Source organism: Aedes albopictus, chromosome 3 (genome assembly GCF_035046485.1).
Source record: "Aedes albopictus strain Foshan chromosome 3, AalbF5, whole genome shotgun sequence".
Classification (NCBI taxonomy): Eukaryota; Metazoa; Arthropoda; class Insecta; order Diptera; family Culicidae; genus Aedes; species Aedes albopictus.
The window spans coordinates 320,914,897-320,935,157 of NC_085138.1; the positions used below are offsets into that span (position 1 = coordinate 320,914,897).

Sequence of the window (20,261 nt, forward strand, 5' to 3'; positions counted from 1 at the left end):
TTTGAGCCCTAGCTACTCAGCCATCAGCGAGCACAAAACGCAGGGGGGTTGTTGCGCTTCGAGCGCAAAGTTGGAGCTCAGTTTCTTTTTCCCATCGTCGCCAGCAACACGGACAATGTGAGACCGCATAGTGTTCGTTCGTTCGTTCGGCTTCTTCTATAACTATAGCCTCTAGTCTACTACCGTTCAGTGTGTCTACAATACCCTCTCTGGCAGAAGAGGAGACGACCCCATCGTCATTCTTTTGGCTTTTTTCCTCGACCATACGAATTTATTCCTCATTTGGTGGTTTGTGCTCCATCGGGAAAAAAAAAAGAAAATTCTATCCCCCAAATCGTGACACATTTTTCATCGTGCTTTTCCTCATTTCGTGCGCGCGGTGCGGTGCGTTTGCGGAAGTTCTACCTTGGAACCGGATTTTGCATTGCATAGTCAGTGACGTGAGCGTGTGAGCGATGGTTTGACGTTTCGAAAACCGGACGGTAACCTTCGCGAATCGTGCGGAAGGACATCGGTCACGGTTTGTGGTAAAATCAGCTGAGGCCGGGCTGCTTGGAGCGTTTTGATTCAGTGTCTACGGTTGGCCCTATTTGGGGGAAATAGAGGCGGTTTTTGGCTGGTTCGTAATTGCGTCGTTTGCGGTGCGTGTGCGTGCGAGGGGAAAGTGTGTTAGCGTAATTATTCCGCTATTGCATTTTGGGAAGTGATTTCTATATTTTCGGTGGTGATATTTCAGCGCCTACTGTGCGCGTTTTGTGCCTTTTGGAGGGGTTCGGATAATTACCGAACAATCTAGTGAGCGGCGGTTGACGGTTTCCCAGGCAGGAATGAAGAATATTATGTGATCGCCTGCTTCGATTGACGGTGGTTCGCAGTTTCGAGCAGCAAGGTGGACGACGAGGAAAATTTGTGTGAAAAGTTAAAAATATGCCTGGTACCGAAAATTTTGCCCCACAGTGAGAGTTGTCAGCCTAAAACCCCTTTTGCTATATGTGTGTAAGACGACGCGAAGAACAACAACAACAGTGGGTGATGAGGAAAATTAAGAAATCGCTCTGAGGAAAAATTGAGTGCAAAAATTTCTCAAGTGAGAGTGAGAGTTGAAGTAACCCAAGGGATGTCGGAGAAGGGTGGTTTTGTGTGAAAGGAAAATGAGTGCCATAAGGCGGAACTAGTGAAGAGAAACGAGAAGAAGAAGAAAGGATATCAACTGACTTGAACAGGTTCGGACCAGACAGTGATCATCAGTGTTTGATGGATGTTTAACGTGTTCATATCTCAGCTTAGTCAACAAAAATGAATCAAAGATGTAAACAAATTCAGAAGATAATGTGAATTTTTCTAAGACTTTTTTCGTAAGCCAAATTGGCAGAAAATCGAGTATTTCTGGCCTGGGATCAAAAATTCCTCACCACAACTCTCGGCCGCGTCCCTGATAAGCCAGATCGTTCAGCACGGTCCGCCCATCTTGCAAGCTACCCTCCAGCTGTGATGTCAGCTTGTCTGATATTTTCACAATATGCCCTGCCCATCGTAGCCTTCCAGATTTTGCCACCTTCCGTAGAGTGCAAGCGAACTCGTAGTTCATTCTTCGTCGCCGCACACCATTCTCCGGCACAACTTCAAAGATGGTCCTAAGCATCCAACTGCAAGTGCTTGCATATCCTCCACAAAGTCACCGGTCTTATCACCGTTTGGTGCCCCTTTTCCGATCGCAGGTTCTTGTGGAGCCCATAGTTAGCTTCATGACTAAAGTTGTTGTCTACCCTTAACAAGGATCCAAGCTTGAGCTTGATTGACTGCCCGCAGTTGCTACTCCAGTATCGCCAGATCAGCTACACACTCACACAAGGAACCAATGAGATAACTGCTTGGGACTAACAGGCATCTTCAGTGTGTGAGCGTTGGTGGTCTTGTATTTTTAGACGACAATGGCGCCTGCTGCGTTAGGTTGCTGGTCAATGGGGAAGGGGAGGGAAGTGATGATTGCAATCGCTTGCCCAAATCAGGCCGTTGAATCCTCTGCGCCTGCACAAGGTCATGCGGGTGTTGGTGTGTTGGTGGGAAATGTTTATTTTTGGCACATGGATCATGCATTGATGCAAGGATGCCAGGCGTAAAGCGATAGATTGTGTGAAGATTACTGTGAAGCGGCACAGTCCGCTTGGTTGCATAACTTGTAGGCGTTATATGATAGATTGACACTGTGCTGTGATGAAAGTTGGAAGGAAGGGAAACCGCTTTTTTCAATCCCTTTCTGGTTCTAGCTACGAACATACGAATATGCATGGGATGTATATGTAGAAGAGAAAGAGAGAGAGAGAGAGAGAGAGAGAGAGAGAGAGAGAGAGAGAGAGAGAGAGAGAGAGAGAGAGAGAGAAAGTAGATACAGGTGTACCTCGATTTAGTGGACATTTCAATTTTTGAAATGTCTATAAAATCAAATTTAACATAAAATCGAAGCAAACTTTTTACATTTATTTTTATTTAAATTTTACACCAAAATGTACCAAAACATATCAAATATGCATGAAAATTGAGTTTTCGATAAAAGGCTCGGAGTTTTTGGCATATTAGTAATTTTCGCTAAATAACGAACCACTACATCGCTATTTTGTTACGATCGCAATCTTTTGTCTACAAAACTATGTATGGTTGATTGAAAAGCCAATATTTTCAGCAATGGACAAACACGAGTGGGACGGTATTTGCATAAATGTCTCAAAAAATTGAAAAAATCAGAAATCCATTCAGGGATTCCTTTGAAAATGTCTCTGAGGATTTATTTACCCTGGAATTTCTTTACGATTTGCTTCATAAATTCCTCCAGGGATCCCATCTGAAATTCCTCAATTTGGAAATTTAGAGATTCGTGACAAGCACTTCATAGAGCGTGGCTACTGGTATTTGCCGAACGATCTTTTTGTATGAGTAGTGTAGGCTTGTGCCTCTCAAGAAATACTAGTAAAACATCTTGCTATTTTTGTTTGCGGAAACTTGTCCAAGAATTCGGCCGAAAAATCCTTAACGTATTCCTTCAAAAAATCATTTGGAAATTTTCTTCAGAGGTTTGTTTAGATATTCCTTCTTTTCTACAAATTTCACACAGAATTCTTTCAAAGCATCTTTCATTATTTACTTCTAAAATTCCTCCACCTTTTTTTTCAAAAAATATTCCTAAATTTGACTAGAAATCCTTTTAGGAATTCTAACAAAAATGCATTCAGAGTTTCCTTCAGAAATATGTTTAGACATTTTTTCAGAAATATCTCCGGAGATTCCTTTAATAAAACTTTCAGCGATGCCTACATAAACTACTTTTTAGAAAATGTTTCAAAAGTTACTTGCAAGGATTTCCCCAAGCATCCCCACAGCAATTTCCAATTTATACCAAAATTCCACTAGTGATTCCTCTAGAAGTTTCACAAAGAGTTGTGTATGATTTTTTGTAGAAATCCCTCCAGGGATTTCTTCAGAAAATACTTCAGAGGGATTTATTTTTTGTTTGATACTTTTTAGGATTTTTTTTCGAAAAATCCTTTGGAAATTCCTTTAAGCATTCTCTCAAACGATCCCCCAAGGTTTTTTTTTAAACATTCTCCGGGGTTTGCTTTAGAAATTGCTACAGGGATTTTTGTTTTGAATCTGGATTTCTGGCAGAAAAACTTCCTGGGATTTCTCTAGAAATATCTCCTGGAAAATTAAGATCCATTCGGGAATTTTCTGCAGAGATTTATGTAGAAACTACCCTGGGGGCTCCTTCAGAAAATCTCCCATGGCTTTTATTTTAAATTCGACTAATAATTTCTTCGAAAACATCTTCAGAGATTTCTTTACAAATTTCTCCATTACTTTGAAAATAATTCTTCATTGGACCCTTGCTGAAATCCATCCTAGGATTCGTTTAAAAATCTTTTACGAATTCCTAAAAAAATCTTTTGAAACTGCTCATAGATTTATGTACTTCAAAAATTCATCCAGGAAATCCGAAAGAAATCCAGTCAGATTTTTTTTCACAAAATCTTCTAGATTCCTCTAGAATGTCATTAGGAACTTCTACAAGAACCCCTTGAGAAAGTCTTGCACGGATAGCTTTCAAAAATGTTGCATGGGATCGAAAAATTTTGCATCCAGAAATTCATCCACGAATTTCTTGGATTTCTTTAATAGAGATTTTTTTCAAAGCATTCATCTAGAAAACCTTCCATGAAGTTTCTCCAAAAATATTCCATGAACTTTTTTTAGAATATGATTCACGGATACATTGGGAATCAGAAACTCAAAACTTCTTCAAGATTTTCTCAGAAGAACTGTCTTCAAGGATTGCTTTAGGAATTCTACAAAATATTAAGGAAATTCCCAAAATGTATTCACATTTCTTTAGATATTGCTTCGAAACATTTCTCTTCCAGAAATTGCTCCAATGATTTCTTAAGAAAGTCTTGAGAAATCCTCCAAGGATTGCTTCAGAAATTTTTCTACAAATTTTTCAAACTTCTACAGACATACGCGCCAACTTGTGACGTAGTTGGGGGGGCGAGGCCTCTCAAAATCAACCAAATTCGTAAAATTTCGACGCAGTTCATCTAATTTAGGCATATTTACGTGAAAACTAGTGCATTGAGCTAAAAAAAGTTGAATTTTGTCCAATTTTGGAGAGCTTCGCCCCTTCAACTACGTCACAAGTTGGCGCCTATGTCTACAGAGGATTGCTATGGAAAGGCTGGAAGACATTCTTGCAGATACTCCTGCAGAAATTGATACAGAGATTTCATAATAAATTCTGCTGGTTATTCCTCTATGTATTTTATCAGAAATTCCTCCATGATTTCCTCCAAGCATACCTCTTAGAATTCCTTTATGGGATTCTCAAGGAATTCATTAACACTTTGTTAAAGACTTTTATTTGGGCATTTCTCCAGGATTTCTTTCTTTAATATCTCAAAAGGTTTTTTTAGGTATTCCGCCAGGAATTTCTAGGTAGGGGTGGTGGGGGTAAAGTGGACAGGTGGGGTAAAATGGACAGGGTACAGTTTCATGGCTTCTATTGTTTTTCAACATGTTTTAACGATTGACGCTTATGCCTGAGCATGAATCGTTATACTTTTGCTGATCTTGATCATTGAAATCAAATAAACCTCTTTAAAATGACAAAATCTATAAAAATAACGTGAATAATCGGAAATGATGTAAAATCTGCTTAACATGGCTAAGGTTTTCTCGTAAGTTATTTCCAAATTATTACAAGTTTTACACCCTTAACCAATGAAGACCAAGTAGAAGACTATATTTGACCGAAAAAAAAATGAGTTTTGTGAAAAAAAAATGTTTTGGGAATAATTTTAACATAATCAGACGGTGGGGGTAAAATGGACAATCGGTTCAAATTTCACCAAAATTTCATAACTTTTTATGCAAACTCCAGAATCATCAGCCATCATACATATCGTGAGATAGTTGAAGTAAAAAGTTATAAAAAAATATTTTATATCAACAAAATATAATTTTCATCCAAAGAAGTGCTTGTTTTTTACACTATTAAAGTTTGTATTAAAAATTTTAAAGCAACAAAATAAAGGTTTCGTATGAAATTTGATAGTTTGTAATTAAAAACATAGAAAAAATATGCTGTTATATAACTTTTAACGACTTGTTCATTTTACCCCATCGATTGTCCACTTTACCCCCACCGATTTTTTTCACGCTATTTTGATGCACGTTTTGGTGAAGAAAATAATCAAAGAAAACAATATTTTTTTAAATGCAATCCTTTACGAGAATTCTAGAGTACATCATCACCTTCCATGTTACTCGGAAAAGCAGATGGATTTTGCCGTATTTCCACTGGAAACGACCAAATTGCTTAGGTTGTCCACTTTACCCCCACCACCCCTATTCCTTTCGGAACATCTTCAGAAAATCCATCTATGAATTCTAAAAATATTCCTTTTTTCAGAAATTCTTTCAAGAATTTATTTGGAATTTTCTTAAGTTTTTTTTCAATTCCTTCTGAAATTTCTTCAGCGATACTTTCGGAAAGATCTTTGGATACTTGTTCGATATTAAGGACTGTTCATTTTATAAAGAGGACACCTTATTTGAGTGATATCTTTTTTTTATTTTTCAGTAAAATCATTACCGGTTTTTTGCATAAATTTCCATAGCTATTCTACAGTGTAGGAAAAATATAACATTATACAAATTGTTCCTAGTTATGGAACTGAAGCGGTTTTCGTTAAAACTCAATAAAACCCCATTTCTCAAAATTCTACACAACTTTCCACATACATAACTTTAAAATTTTCATGAACTTTTCAATGTGTTGGGATCTAATACTATTCTTCTAAAGGTAGAGTGTAATAGTTGGTCAGTAATAATGCACCAAGCATTATACAGCTTGATATAGTGAGTTGCCTTGTTATCAATGAAATTGATAAAAAAATACTTATTTAAGTCCCGTGATGCAATAACACTACGGAATCAGTTCAAAATTTGTCCAGTATAGAAGAGAATCGCATTCTAAATGATACCGAAAAAAAATATGCTTTAAAGTACATTCTTCATCATAAATTTAATACTTAATGATGGCCATAATGAAAAATTGCATACTTTTTGCTCCATAAATGCAAGTTTTTGATTCTAGAGAAGAGAAGCTTATTATTATTTATTTTCAGCAAGGTCTGACCCTATGTAATTATATACCTTATTTGAAAATAACTACATGTTAATTTTTATTTTCGACATCATTGTTACGTTGTATTTGCAATAGAGTACATCGTTATTTAGAAGACCCTTCATAGAACGAAGCGGTTTTATCTCCGGTAACTGCCATGAAGAACAGTAACCAAGCCAACAATGCTATCAAGAAGCGGTTTTCTGCATTTGAATTTGCATTATTAGTACTTTCGACTAGATCCATTGAAAACATTCAAAATTTAATATTTTTATACATTTTTGTTTAACAAATAAATTTTATTCTGAAAATCGAGTCCAATTTGTAACTTTAATATCTCAACAACCATTATTCCGATTAGGTTTATATTTTGCCAGAATATGTATCACTCAAACTGCTGCAGCATGGCAAACACTTTTTTGCAATTAAAAACGATACACCGATGTTTTACAGAAATTTTGTGTTTATCTTTAGTTTTGGGAATTGAAAAATTGATCTCTCGAAACACTTTGCCACATTTCTATGAAGTTCAATAATTTTAAACCAATTTATTTATGGTTATTATCTGCTAATATAATGTACTGAACAACTAACCAAGGCTGCTCAAATTTGAACTACGCGTTTTCTTTTTATAGCCTTGCAAAGTTGTCCTCTTTATAAAATGAACAGTCCTTACTAGAACCACTTCATACATTTCGGCAGGGATTTCTTCAAAAGTTGTTTCATGGATTCTTTTAGAAGTTTTTCCAGCAGTTCCTAAAAGAGTTGCTAAAGCGGTTCCTTCAAAGATTTCTCCAGGAATTCATCCTTGGCAATGTTCACGTGAAGGAACGCTGAAATAGGGGAACCTTGATTAACTAGCTCTGATTCTACCAAGATAGCAGCACTAGAAATTATTTATCGCACATCTTGTCAGTAATCAGCCGAAGCATTGCAATGACCTTTTTATGGAATTTGCTACAAATTTTGGGATTCAATCAGCAGGCATCAGAAATATAATACAATTCTCGGTAAGGAAGTCATAAGAAATGATGACAAAAGTTTGTTATTAAACTTTGAGGGAAAGTCTGGCGAATGAGCAGTTTGCGTGCATCCACCAAAAATGTTTTCATTGCTAAGGGATCTGAAAAAAATATCGCCCGAAAATCACCCCAATCATCGTGATCATCTACAAAGCCAGGGGTATTTATAAAAAAAATAGTAAGGATTACGGTAAATATATAGAACTAGCTGTCCCGGCAAACGTCGTTCTGCCTGCCTACTGTGTTTTTTGACATGCAGCTCTTTAGAAAAATGCCCCGCAAAATGGAAGTTCAAAGGTTCTTGTATTCGGTGTGTTCCCGATCGATTTTCCCAGTTATTTTTTCGTACGAACACGTCGGAGCTCTGCACGAATGAAATACTGAAGGAATGGTGTAGATCCGTTGCCCCGTTTCCGAGCCTATTCGTGACATACAAACACCATTCCATTTTTATTTATATAGACTAAGTATGTCATAAGGTATGCTTTGACGCTAATTAAGGGTGCTCCACAAAACAATTTATTGATATGAAGTGCTCCGCGTGGTAAAAGGCTGAAAACCCCTGCATTATAAGTCATCATTACACAAACTGCATGTTTTAAACTTATTGAATATTAAAAAAATATACCATAAAAAAATGTACATTAAATCGAGGTAAAATGTACATCAAATCGAAGTACATAAAATCGAGGGTCTATATAATCGAGGGTCCACTAAATCGAGGTATACCTGTAGAAAGATACAAAGTAGGAGAAAAGGGATGAGCCAGGGATTGGACCCAGGACCTTCTGCATATGAATCAGAAGCGGTAGCCACTAGACCACCAAGCTCGTCTTCACCGGTCTTATCACTGTTTGGTGCACCTTTTTCGATCGCTGGTTCTTGTGGAGCCCATGGTTAGCTTCATGGCTAACGTTGTTGTCTACCGTTAACAAGGATCCAAGGTAGACAAAGTCGTCCATCACCTCGACAGTGTTCTCGTCTATTGTAGCACTGCAGTCTAGGCTTGCCCTGTCTTTCGCGGCTTCGCCTGCCAGCATGTACTTTGTTTTTACCCCAGTAGGATGTTGGGGTCAATATGACCCAGATAGGCATGCTGAACGTACATTACGCCATCATGGTGGGAAAAACATAACATCTTAGGAAGGTTAACGTGTTCATCATCAGTCCAACCGTTCCAAATGTTCTAGCAATAATATCCAAGTCATCCAAGACAGTTTGCTGGATTTCGTGAAAATCGTTCTCCGGTAGTTGAGCCTGGCTCGTCGCATAACACCACCCAGGGTGATTGATATTGAACAGCAGTCTCCGGCGAGATTCTAACGAACTAGACAGATGAAAGCCACAACTATGAAAATTTAAAATGATCGTTAAAAGCGTGGTCGATGGAAATTTCGCAAGTTTTACGTCTGTTTATAACTTCCTACAGAAATATTTACTTTGGGTGAAAAACGACGGAAGATGATCTGCGATTGCACTTTGTAGGCGGCATTCAGAATTGTGATCGTCCGGAAGTGCTCACTTTCCAACTTGTTTCCTTCCTTGTAGATGGGGCATATGACCCCTTCCTTCCACTCCTCCGGTAGCTGACCGAACAAGTCTGGACTATTAGCCGGGGCAGGCAGGTGGCCAACGCTTTCGGGACCATCTTGATGAGTTCAGCTCCGGTACTATTCTTATCAATTGACTGATTGTTCTTGAGCTGCTGGCTAGCATACTTAATTACCTTCATCATTGTTGCTCCCTGCTGTATTGGCGTAGTCATTTCTCCCGCTGCCGTAGTCTTCCATGTCTACGCTCTCCATGCCATTCAGGTGTTCGTCGTAGTGCTGCTTCTACCTTTCGATCACCTCTCGTCCGTCCGTCCGTGAAGATGCTCCCGTCCTGATCCCTGCACATTTCGGCTCGCGGCACGGCGCCTTTGCGGGATACGTTGAGCTTCTGGTAGAACTTCCAGGTTTCTTGTGAGCGGCACATCAGTTCCATTTGTTCGCACTCTGCTGCTTCCAGGCGGCACTATTTCTACCGAAAGAGGCGAGTCAGCTGTTTCCGCGTTCTCTTATATCGTTCCGCACGTTCTGCCGAGTCCCTTACTGCAGCATTACCGCCCTCGCTACGTTCTTCCCTTCCAAAATCTCTACACTGATCATCGAGCTGATCGTTCCTCCAGCTCCGTTCTACATATCCAACCGTTGGTCTCAGCTGCGTTAGTGATGGTTCCTTTCATGGAATTCCTGCAGTCGTCGAGAGGGGCTTCACTGAGCCCGCTTTCGTCCGGCTTCGCTGCCTCAAAATTCTGCGCGTATGCGATGGCGACATCCGATTGCTTGCTAGAATCATCTAGGTAGTTCACTATCGGATAGCTCTTGATGTTCTAACGAACTTTACTCAAGACGAAATTTTCAAATCAAGCATCGACTACTTAATCATCGGATAGTTCTTGATGCCCTGATAAACGTTGCCGAAGATAAAATTCTTCTATCTGATCTTCTCTGATTCTCGAGAGACAGCAGTTTAGAATCTCTAAGACTTACTAGTGCCACCTTGCGGAAAAACCTAGAATCAACTAGTTCAGTATGGCATAGCTCTTCATGTCGTGATCAACTTTGCCGAAGACGAAATTCTTCTACTCTTCTATGTAGTCGGATTCTCCAGATACAGAATTTTAGACACTTTCTACCGTGACGTTACAACGTTTCGACGCCTTTTTGGTCAGATTTTTCACTATAACTCGTAAATTCAACCGTAAACCCTCAAATATTGTTGCATATTCGGTTTCATTGTAAAATTTTCAATAAGTATGATCTGTTGAAAAGTTAGTTTTCATCGGAAAAGTATGTTAAAAACGGGAATGAGTAGCGTGACGTTACGACGTTGTAACGTCACGCTACTAATGCCCATTTTTAACATACTTTTCCAATGAAAACAAACTGTTCAACAGATCATACATATAGAAAATTTTACAAGGAATCCGAATATGCAATAATATTTGAGGGTTTACGGTTGCATTCACGAGTTATAGTGAAAAATCTGACCAAAAAGGCGTCAAAACGTTGTAACATCACGGTAGAATGTGTCATAACATCTCTAAGACTCGCTGGTGCCATCTAGCGGATGTATACAGAACTAAATTGTTCGTTATCATCAAACTCTTGATGCCTCTGATTCTCAAGATACAACAGTTTAGGATTTCGAAGACTTTTTACGAGCCACCTAGCGGACAAATCTGGAATTAGCTGGTTCATTATCGGATAGCTTTTGATGTTCTGTTCAATTATGCCGAAGAAAATATTCTTCTATGTAGTCTGATTGTCAAGATACAGAAGTTAAGAATTTCTATGAATCTGCAGCGCCATCTAGCGGACATCAACTAGTTGTCCTATTGAATAGCACTTGATTCCCTGATCAATTTTGCAGAAGACTCACGAACGCGACGACTGCTGCCGCCATACACCTGGCAAAGCAAAATGTTTCATGATCACTATTGCCGCCTGCTGCTCTCGATCTTCTCCACTACTTTGCTGAAGACACTACCCAAGTTACCACGAGGCACTATAACTTACCTCGGAACTAATATAATGCTAATAAGGAGCCGATACGCTCGGTATTGGCTGCGTGATAGCCCTGTGTGCCAAAAAAGGCGAAATATAGTGCTAATGGTTACTTGGGTAGTCTTCCAGCATGCCTCATTTCACCATGGTAATCGCAAAAATTACAGATCGATGCATCTGACTGGGTGCTTCTGACATTTTGTTACATTTGGTTTCCTTCATTATCATATAGCTATCTAAAATCAGCTGAGATGTGAACACATTATTAAATTTATAGATATTTTGTCTCAATCATATTTTTAACCTTGTGCAATCCACGAAATATTACGTGCGGATAGCGTGAATCGAACAAAAAGATCTCTGCCACTCAACAGCACGTGAAAAGCTGCGCTCAGATGTGAAAACAGAATACCGATTTCGCGAAAAATACCGACCGACCAGACCATCGAAAATATCACGATTTTTATTACACACACATACACTACGGAACGGATGTGCCGATGTGCGATCTACAGCTTCGACGATCGCGGCAACTTCTATGGGTACGCGAGCAATAAGCAACGGGGCAAGATCGCAACGCAGCGCAGACACAAGTGGCAAAGAAAACATGAATTTCTCGTCAAAATCGACTAAAAATAAAAATAACTCGAAACGGGTGAGCGACACTCGGAAGATGATGTGAAATCGAATTCTTTCGTCGAACGGACAGTGTTCTTCCCAGTACCAGTAGTGCACCGTATGTGACGCGATTTTGCTCTAACAGAACCTGGATATCGGCACGTCCACTGAAGTGGACCTAGCAGTCACTTGAACGAAGACGAAGACGTCTTCGCTTATCATCGGTCAACCCCTGCCGATATAAATAAAACTTCGAGAGTTTCATTCATTTGTGATTTCCCAATCGAACCCAGAAGGTAATTGTTCAAAAACGTAAAGCGAGCGCCAGCAACCAGGGCAACCGCAACGAAATTTCCGGCCTGCTGCTGAGGCGTGATCCAGCAGCGATGAGAAAACGAGGTTGACTAATCAAACACCACTGACTGTTGTGTTGTGTACATCGCAGTAACCCACCAATTTTGGTTTTCGTCTGATATGGTTAATCCAAAGTTCCACTGCACACCTAGCCTACTGCGTTTATTGCACCTATAGTTTTGGGCTTCTCCACATTGTAATAAGTAATCTAGTTAGTTTGTTTGGAAGTCTGTTTGAGGAGTGAGTGAAGCCGCACCGCACCGCTGCTGTTTGGAAGTCATAGGTCTGATAGTGCTAGTGAAGGCTTATACACTACAGTGACCCGCAAAATAAAAGATCCATCCTAGGATCCATCATATAGTGGCTCCAGTATTTAGTAAAAACTACATGTAAAAATTATAAAACTATTTGATAATTAGATAATTATTTGATTAGCAATGTGTATATGATAGAATATACCTCCAGCAAGCATTAGTACAAGCAGATGGAGGTGATCATTGCGATACACAAACATGAGAGTGTTTTGAGTTATCAAATAATATCAAATAATCATTAATAATCTTCACAACATGTGCATTTCTTTGCATTAGTCGACCAAACCTCATAAAAATTGTTCAAAAAAGAACATTCATGTATGTCTGCAAGCTGAATTATTGTTGTATAATAGATTAATAGTGTTAATTATTGCTTACAGATAGTTTCCGGAGTTTAGGGAAAATTTTACCTATTATATTAACCATGAAAAAAAAAACTCACCCCATATCACCCTAAAATTGATAAAACTCATGCCAAAATAAATTTTATATATCGAAAACATCACAATAATATACACCAAGAAGCAAAACATTTAAAAATTAGGTAAAATTTTGAAGTTTCAGAATTAATTGCTAAGTGGATCTTTTTTTCTGTCATACCCAATTTTTAAGCAATTTTTCCAATCCTATCAGAAATCTGGAGCTCGATTTGAATAGGTCGTATGTGCTTTTGTCGATTAAAAATTCGATCAGTTGGATTCGCTTATTATAGCGAAAACCGTTGAAATTGAGCAAAGTTGATACATACAGCAGAATCCTCACAAAACAGGCTTCCTGTTCCATCATTAAAAGTTTGCAAAATATCTGCCATATTGCTACAATGACTAAAATAAACTGATCGAATTTTATATCGACAAAAGTACATACGACCTATTCAAATCGAGCTCCAGAAATCATTTTATTCCTCAAAAACCAAATGTTTTTCGACACAGATCACTAAAACAATGTAAAATGGATGCAGTGCATTCATTGAAAGATATATTTTATCAATTTTGCATGTATTTTTCACTAGAAACTGTAATATCTATATGGTGGATCTTTTTTGTGCCGGTCACTGTATGTACATAATAAAATTTGTGCATTGGGGTGTGACTTATACTTTAAAAGTCTTTGAACATTGTAATTTGTGTGTTCTCTTAGATTCAAATCACATAAAAAGAGAAACCGCTGAGTTTGCGACAAACATATTGAGATTTAGAAGTGGCGAAAACGCCTAGAAGTTAAATTTTAGACCAATAAAAAGATGCTTTTACACTTTATTTTCTCAATTTTCAATGTTTAAACATTCGGAGACGGGAGACGTATCGTATACAAATTACGTAGTGGCAAAGTCTAGCGTAGCGTTACGATCCATACAAACATGTTTGGGTTTTCATACAAAAAGCGATACAAGGAGAAGGGAGGGGGTCATAAATGGCCAATATTAGTGTCACCTAATTTGTATACTATGCTGAAATTGTCTGCTATGTATTACTGTCATTGCAAAAAAATAAAACATTGAACTAAAAGTGATTCCAAAGTCATGTACCAAAAACGACACAGAAAGGAACAGTTACAGTTAGACAAAACAATTGACACAAAACGATAGTAATTATTTCCCTCCTGAGAAAGACAATATTCCCGTGTCGAAACGTCGGGTGAATAAAACAACTCGTTTTTCAAATGCCGTTAATCAAGAGAGATTGCTATTATTTTCTAATCATTTATTCATGTTAAGCCCAAAGAAACTTATTTAGAATGTTATAAGACCTTCGCATTATGAAGAACGCACTATATATGGAACTGGGCATAACAGCCAAATGTGAATCCAAATATTACAAAACTTAAATGATCTATTAATAGGGTGTCTTTGGCACCTGGGATATCAAGGGGCTCAACGAGGTGACCTGATAAATTAATATTTCAACGGATACGCGGCGCTAGTGAACAAGTGCACAATTTATGTCCCTTTTATCTCAGTATCCTGGCAAAGTTGTACTGTACACTGGAAAAACTTTTCACTTTGTTTCCATCTAATTTTCACATGGACTGTTATCATATGTGTGTTCATTAAATTATAAAGAAATATCACATAGATTTTGTAGTGTAGAATTAGCCTATGCTAAAATATACGGAAATAAAAGCTGAAAAAAATAAATTTGGCGAGGTTGTGGCATTTCCGGAAAAAAAAATCATTACAAAATCTAATAACAGTCATATAGCTAATCCAATGGAAATCTGACTTATTTTTTCAGTGTAGGTCAAGGGCTTACAGCTGATTCATACTTTTTTCAATAATCAAATTTTGGAATATAAACATTGTTGGACTATTATATGTTCATTGTTCATGCATCTAGTGTAGTATTACAAGAATTATGGCCATACGATGTGCGGGAGATTAATCGTGGTTTTCTGCATTTTTGGTCAACTTTTGCTTACGGTGGCCTAATTACCCCACTTTACCCTATGACATGTACATGCTCACTAGTGTCACCTAGTCATCTGTAAACCCTTGAACTACTAACACATTTGTCTCACCTAATTCATATAAGGGAAATTGTGTATTTTCGGCAGTTTTGTTCTCTTCGTCATGGGGAGTTGTTTGAATGCTTTTGTATTTTTTTATATAATTTTGTTCAAAAATGGTTTCTGCAAAAACGAAAAGCATTTTTCATCTGAAAAAAAAATCAGGAGATACCTTGATCTATACTCTACATGTGCACGAAAACCGATTTTGAAAATATTGCTTCGTTATTTTATAAAAAATCAAAAACCAAAAAATGAGGAAATGGATCCAGTTTCGCCTTAACGTGCAATGCTGTTGAACCAGATTGTAAACAGTTTAGGATTTAAACCACAGCCTTCTACACATGGCCTTATCGTGTTTGACAGTGACTTTATGCATCGCTTATCACTTAATGAATATCATCAAACTCGCCAGCGTTGAGAATGTCTTATAATGCCACAGTGTTTTATTTTGCCGATTTCGTGCGCTTTTTTAATAACGTTTCAACCGATGATTTTAGCCATATAGTTTCTTCGGAGAAGTTTCTACATTAGATAAGGCGCATCTTTTGACATAAAGAGTTGAATGATCAATCCACCTATAAGTGAGATAAAAAAAAATCAAAAAATGCAGATAGACGTTTGATGTCTTCGGCAAAGTTGTGCAAAGTGCAATTTTGAACAACTTTGTCAAAGACGCCATAATGATGAATCTCATACTTTACGAGATATATTGCGTTGTATGTGCATGACCCCTAGAAATCATATATTTCATCATAACTTTTTAACGGGACTTTTTAGATTTTTTTCGTCTTCTACAAAGTTGTTTGGAATGTAAAAATACATGTTTTTGCTGAACATTCAAAAACGCTAGCTTTTAAAATTACAAAGTTTTTTACAAATTACTGATATTTATAGAGTCACTTTGAACTCGTGTTACTTTTTTCGGCGCAAAATGGCGCAGAGAATAGTTTCGAATAATGAAACATAAACATGAAAATAAACTTGTAGACTCCTAAATCACGCAAAATATGAGTTTTTTCCATTTTTTTTTCTTTTTACTCATAATTTAAACTTTAGAGTCTGACTGGTCAACTGCTTGACCTGCTTCAAATCTATTAGCACGCTATTGTACCGCCTACCCCCGTTGGTTTGAACGACACCTCATGCAAACCAACGGGGTTCATTTTTTGATTTGAACTTTTAGTAACCGTGTAGATATCGAAAAACACAGTGATGGTAATCCTTTTTGCTGTTTTGTTTTGAATCTGCGTTCCGTTTCACTCCGTTCCATGATCAGAATGACATTTGAACCATTTTTAGTTTGAACGATGTGCAGATTAGAGGGGGTGTTCAGATTAGATAAGGTCAAACCAAGGGGGTAGACGGTAGATGTTTTTTTTGTAGTGAACAAACCATTAATAAAGTATCAATGTTTGTGATACTATATTTTAAAGAGATTCATGCAAAAAAAAATGAAAATCGGTTGAAAATTAGAAAGTATCTTTTTATTACTCAAAAATCCTACTTTGAGGCGTTCCCTCTAAATCTTGATATCAGAGGTCTCTTTTTATGTGATTCGAATCTAAGAGAGGACACGAATTTCCATTTACAACAATTTACAAATAGGCCTTATGAACATTGCGTAAACCAACACGTTTCTGTCGACTTAGAGCCTTCTGATCTACCCACGCGTCTCACCACCACTAACAGAAAGCTCGATATTTCTGGAGCAACATTTGAAAAGGGCCCAAGAGGTCTTGTGTCTTTTTTCGAAAACGCTTCATAGGGCCTAACAGCAGCCCGCCACGCAAATGAACATCGTTTTCCGAAAGATCGATGTTTGCTCTATCTGATAACGGTCTTAGTTTTTGTGAATAAACTGATGGGCTCTCGGGAGCGTCGTGTGAAGTTATTGTTTACCACAAGCATTGGCCCTTTTCAAATGTTGCTCCAGATTTGCGCTTTCTGTTAGTGGTGGTGAAGTTTGTGGGTGAACTTCAGAAGGCCCTAAGTCGACAAAAAACAAGTTTGTTTAAAAAATGTTGATGTGGCCTTTTCAATTATTGGTCTTGAAAATTCCAAGATTTAAATTAAATTTCATTCAATGTTATTCTGCCACTATAAATGATGGATCTCTTATTTTGCCGGTCCCTGTACCACACCACACTTTTAAACGCGATGTTTGTTTATTGTTGATGCGGTTTGACCTTAACTTGTGGAATCGACCACCAAATGCGGAGAAAAAAAAACTGTAAAGAAAGAAAACAAACAGCAATCGCGCACGTTTCGCATGCTTCTTCTGTCGGTTGAACCGCACATTGTTAGGTCATACACGTATGTACAATACAGCAGTAGTGCCTCATATGTACAGTCAATGTTAGATTACTGATAGTCAGGACAGAGACCTAGGTACCTGACGTTCGCTGGGTTCGTCATGCTTACTTGTTTTGGAGCAGCGTGGAATGGACGAGCAGTTGGGACTGAGAGTGAAATTCGATGGTAGAGTGAGTGCACACGGGTTGATTCATTGTTGTTATTTCCTAGGTATGTACGTACGAGAGACACTTTGTTTGCGTCTGGATGGGGCAACAGGGTCAGATGAAAGTGGCTTATTTATTGGAATACCTTGAACTGTTGGAGAAATCGATGGCTGAAAAATCATAACTCTTAATCTTTCCTATGAAAGCTATGTATTCTTGAAATAATCGTAGGATATGCAGAGGAGAGGTTCAATTGTGTTAACAATTCCAAGAACTTCGGGAGGAAACCATGAAGAAATTTCACGAGAAATCGTCAGATAAATACCGGGATAAATCCCTGGAAACATTCCGGGAAGAGTCCTTGTAAGAATTCCGGGTGGGTTCTATGAGGAATCCGAGGAGAAATTCCAGAATACACTACAGCAATAACGCTGGCAAGAATTCATAGAGAATTCCTAGGAAGAATTGTGGAAGGAATTCTTCATATAAATAATTCTAAGCCCATATAATGCACTCGTCCAAGTTTGAGATGTACTGGGGGAATCTGGGTTACGACTGTAGATCCAAAGGCCCTAAATTCAGTATGTACCGATCTTGTGAGAGATCACAGTCATTGGAACCTTTTCGTCGATATTCGGCCTTCTTGGACTCCGACATTCGTAACACAAGCAATCAAACTACCGTACGAAAATGTCAAACGAATGCACTTCACCACGATTGCGTCTTAGGGAGACGGTTCGGTTTTTGTTATTCCTGTCTCCTTCGATAAAGAGACCTGTGTTGGCCATATGTGTGTCGTATTCAATGCAACATGCAAGAATAAACTAATATATTAACATTCATAATCGAAATTGGTTCAAAATCTATGCGAAAAGCTAGAATTAAGCAAATGTCTTCGTGTCATACATTGATTTGAATCTTTCTTATGTTTATTGATCTTTGTTCTACCTCTCGTGTTGTATATCTGGAGCAACATTTGAAAAGGGCATACAAGCATTGGTAAACAATGACTTCACACGTCGCTCCTGAGCCCCCCTCAGCTTATTCACAAAAACTAAGACCGTTATCAGATAGAGCAAACATCGATCTTTCGGATAACGGTGTTCATTTGCGTGGGCGGGCTGCTGTTATGCCCTACGGAGCGTTTTAGAAAAAAGACACAAGACCTCTTGGGCCCTTTTCAAATGTTGCTCCAGATATAAGAGGTAACGGTAGCGCACGAATGTAACAAAGCAAGCTGACACACGACTGCGGCAACGAAAGGCGCTGTCCATAAACTACGTAGACTTTTTCTCGGTCATCTCAGACCCCCCCTCCCCCCTCGTAGACTTTTGTTCATACAAAATTTTCGAAATTTGTATGGAGCGTAGACTTTGGCCTGGCCCCCCCGTCCCCCCTAAGAGTCTACGTAGTTTATGGACAGGCCCAAATGAAGGTAGTGAAAAGTGTCGAATGTTTACAAGACTGGTATGTACATATGTTCATATTGGATGATCTTGGATGTTACTGCATAGTGTCGATACCGTGCAAACCGTGATGCAATCTCTATTTCTGCTAAAAATTCAACGATTTGTATTAAACCATGAATACACAGCGTAACAAAAATTAACTTTTGGTCTGTCTCAAGAGCAAACTTATGTGTCTCTGAAGGATTTTGGGTCGCTGAATCCGAATCCGGGCTCAGATTTGCTCCAACATGTCACAATTTTGAGCTATACCTCAATTTATAGGGCAAAATATGCGATTTTGGGCCTTTTTGACTGCAAGCCATTAAGCATGGAAATATTTTTTTAAGCAATCAAAAGGTAAATTGGTCAATTAATATCTGAATTAACGACTCATGCAAAATATTTCGTTTTACCAAATCGAATTTGATAGTTTTAAGCGATTTATGTTAGGTACGATATTTCCCATACAAGTCACCCTCCAAAAGTTGCATGCAAGTTTTCATACTAACATAAAATGTTTAAATCTATTAAATTTGATTAGGTTAAACGAAATATTTTGCATGAGTCGTTAATTTAGATGTTAATTGACCAATTAATCTTTTGATTGCTTAAAAAATTATTTCCATGCTTTATGGCTTGCAGTCAAAAAAGCCCAAAATCACATACAATTTTGCCCTAAAAATTGAGGCATAGCTCAAAATTGTGACGTGTTGGAGTCCGGATTCAGATTCAGCGGCCCAAAATCCTTCGGAGACACATAAGTTTGCTCTTGAGACAAAAAAAAATGTTGCGCTGTGTTATCATTTTTACCCATGTGTCCATTTTGCCTCAAATCCCCTAAGAACAACAATCCCGCAGAACATAATAACGGCACGGAATTAACTGTTGTTACCTATAACACGTCGTGTACATTTATCTCGTTGAAAAAACAATCAACTAAAAGCAGTTGTTCATATATACTCAGACAGAGGAGTAGATACTGCCTCTGTCTGCCAACTTGCTCTGCTGTTTATAGACGCACGGCAATAACCGTGCAGGAGCGGCGAATTTGTCATCATCGCTTCTGATTCCCACTCACTTCGCCTTCTTCAGTACAATCCAACACATTTGAAAACTACGGCTAGTCCTAATGACTAGAAGATTAGAACACCAAACTTTTCGAAGCAGTTTAGTAGTAAGTAGCAAGCCCACCATTAACATTGGTATGCTAAGTGACTGCTCAAGTGGGCTGTATTTGTAGTGGGTTGTTTTCATAGCAATAATTTCTCTTATAACTCACCATCTGAGTACATATTGTAACTCTTGTGAGTGCTT

At 38.2% G+C, this 20,261-nt stretch overlaps 1 protein-coding gene across 10 annotated transcripts in view; it reads left to right on the forward strand.

Moving 5' to 3' along the window:
• Positions 1-20,261, forward strand: part of LOC109623319 (uncharacterized) — an 83,640-nt gene continuing 63,379 nt past the window's right edge. For 3 of the 10 annotated variants that reach the window (XR_009995684.1, XM_062842754.1, XM_062842755.1), the window contains exon 1: positions 17,467-17,563. Coding sequence is in view for 4 of the 10 variants with exons in the window: in XM_062842754.1 (XP_062698738.1) it covers positions 17,482-17,563 (82 nt within the window). In the remaining 6 variants the exon portion in view is untranslated. Of the gene's footprint in view, positions 133-160; positions 289-308; positions 528-12,160; positions 12,264-17,466; positions 17,564-20,261 lie in introns of those variants that run through there. The other 7 variants (XM_062842756.1, XM_062842757.1, XM_062842758.1 and 4 more) reach the window with 7 other exon arrangements.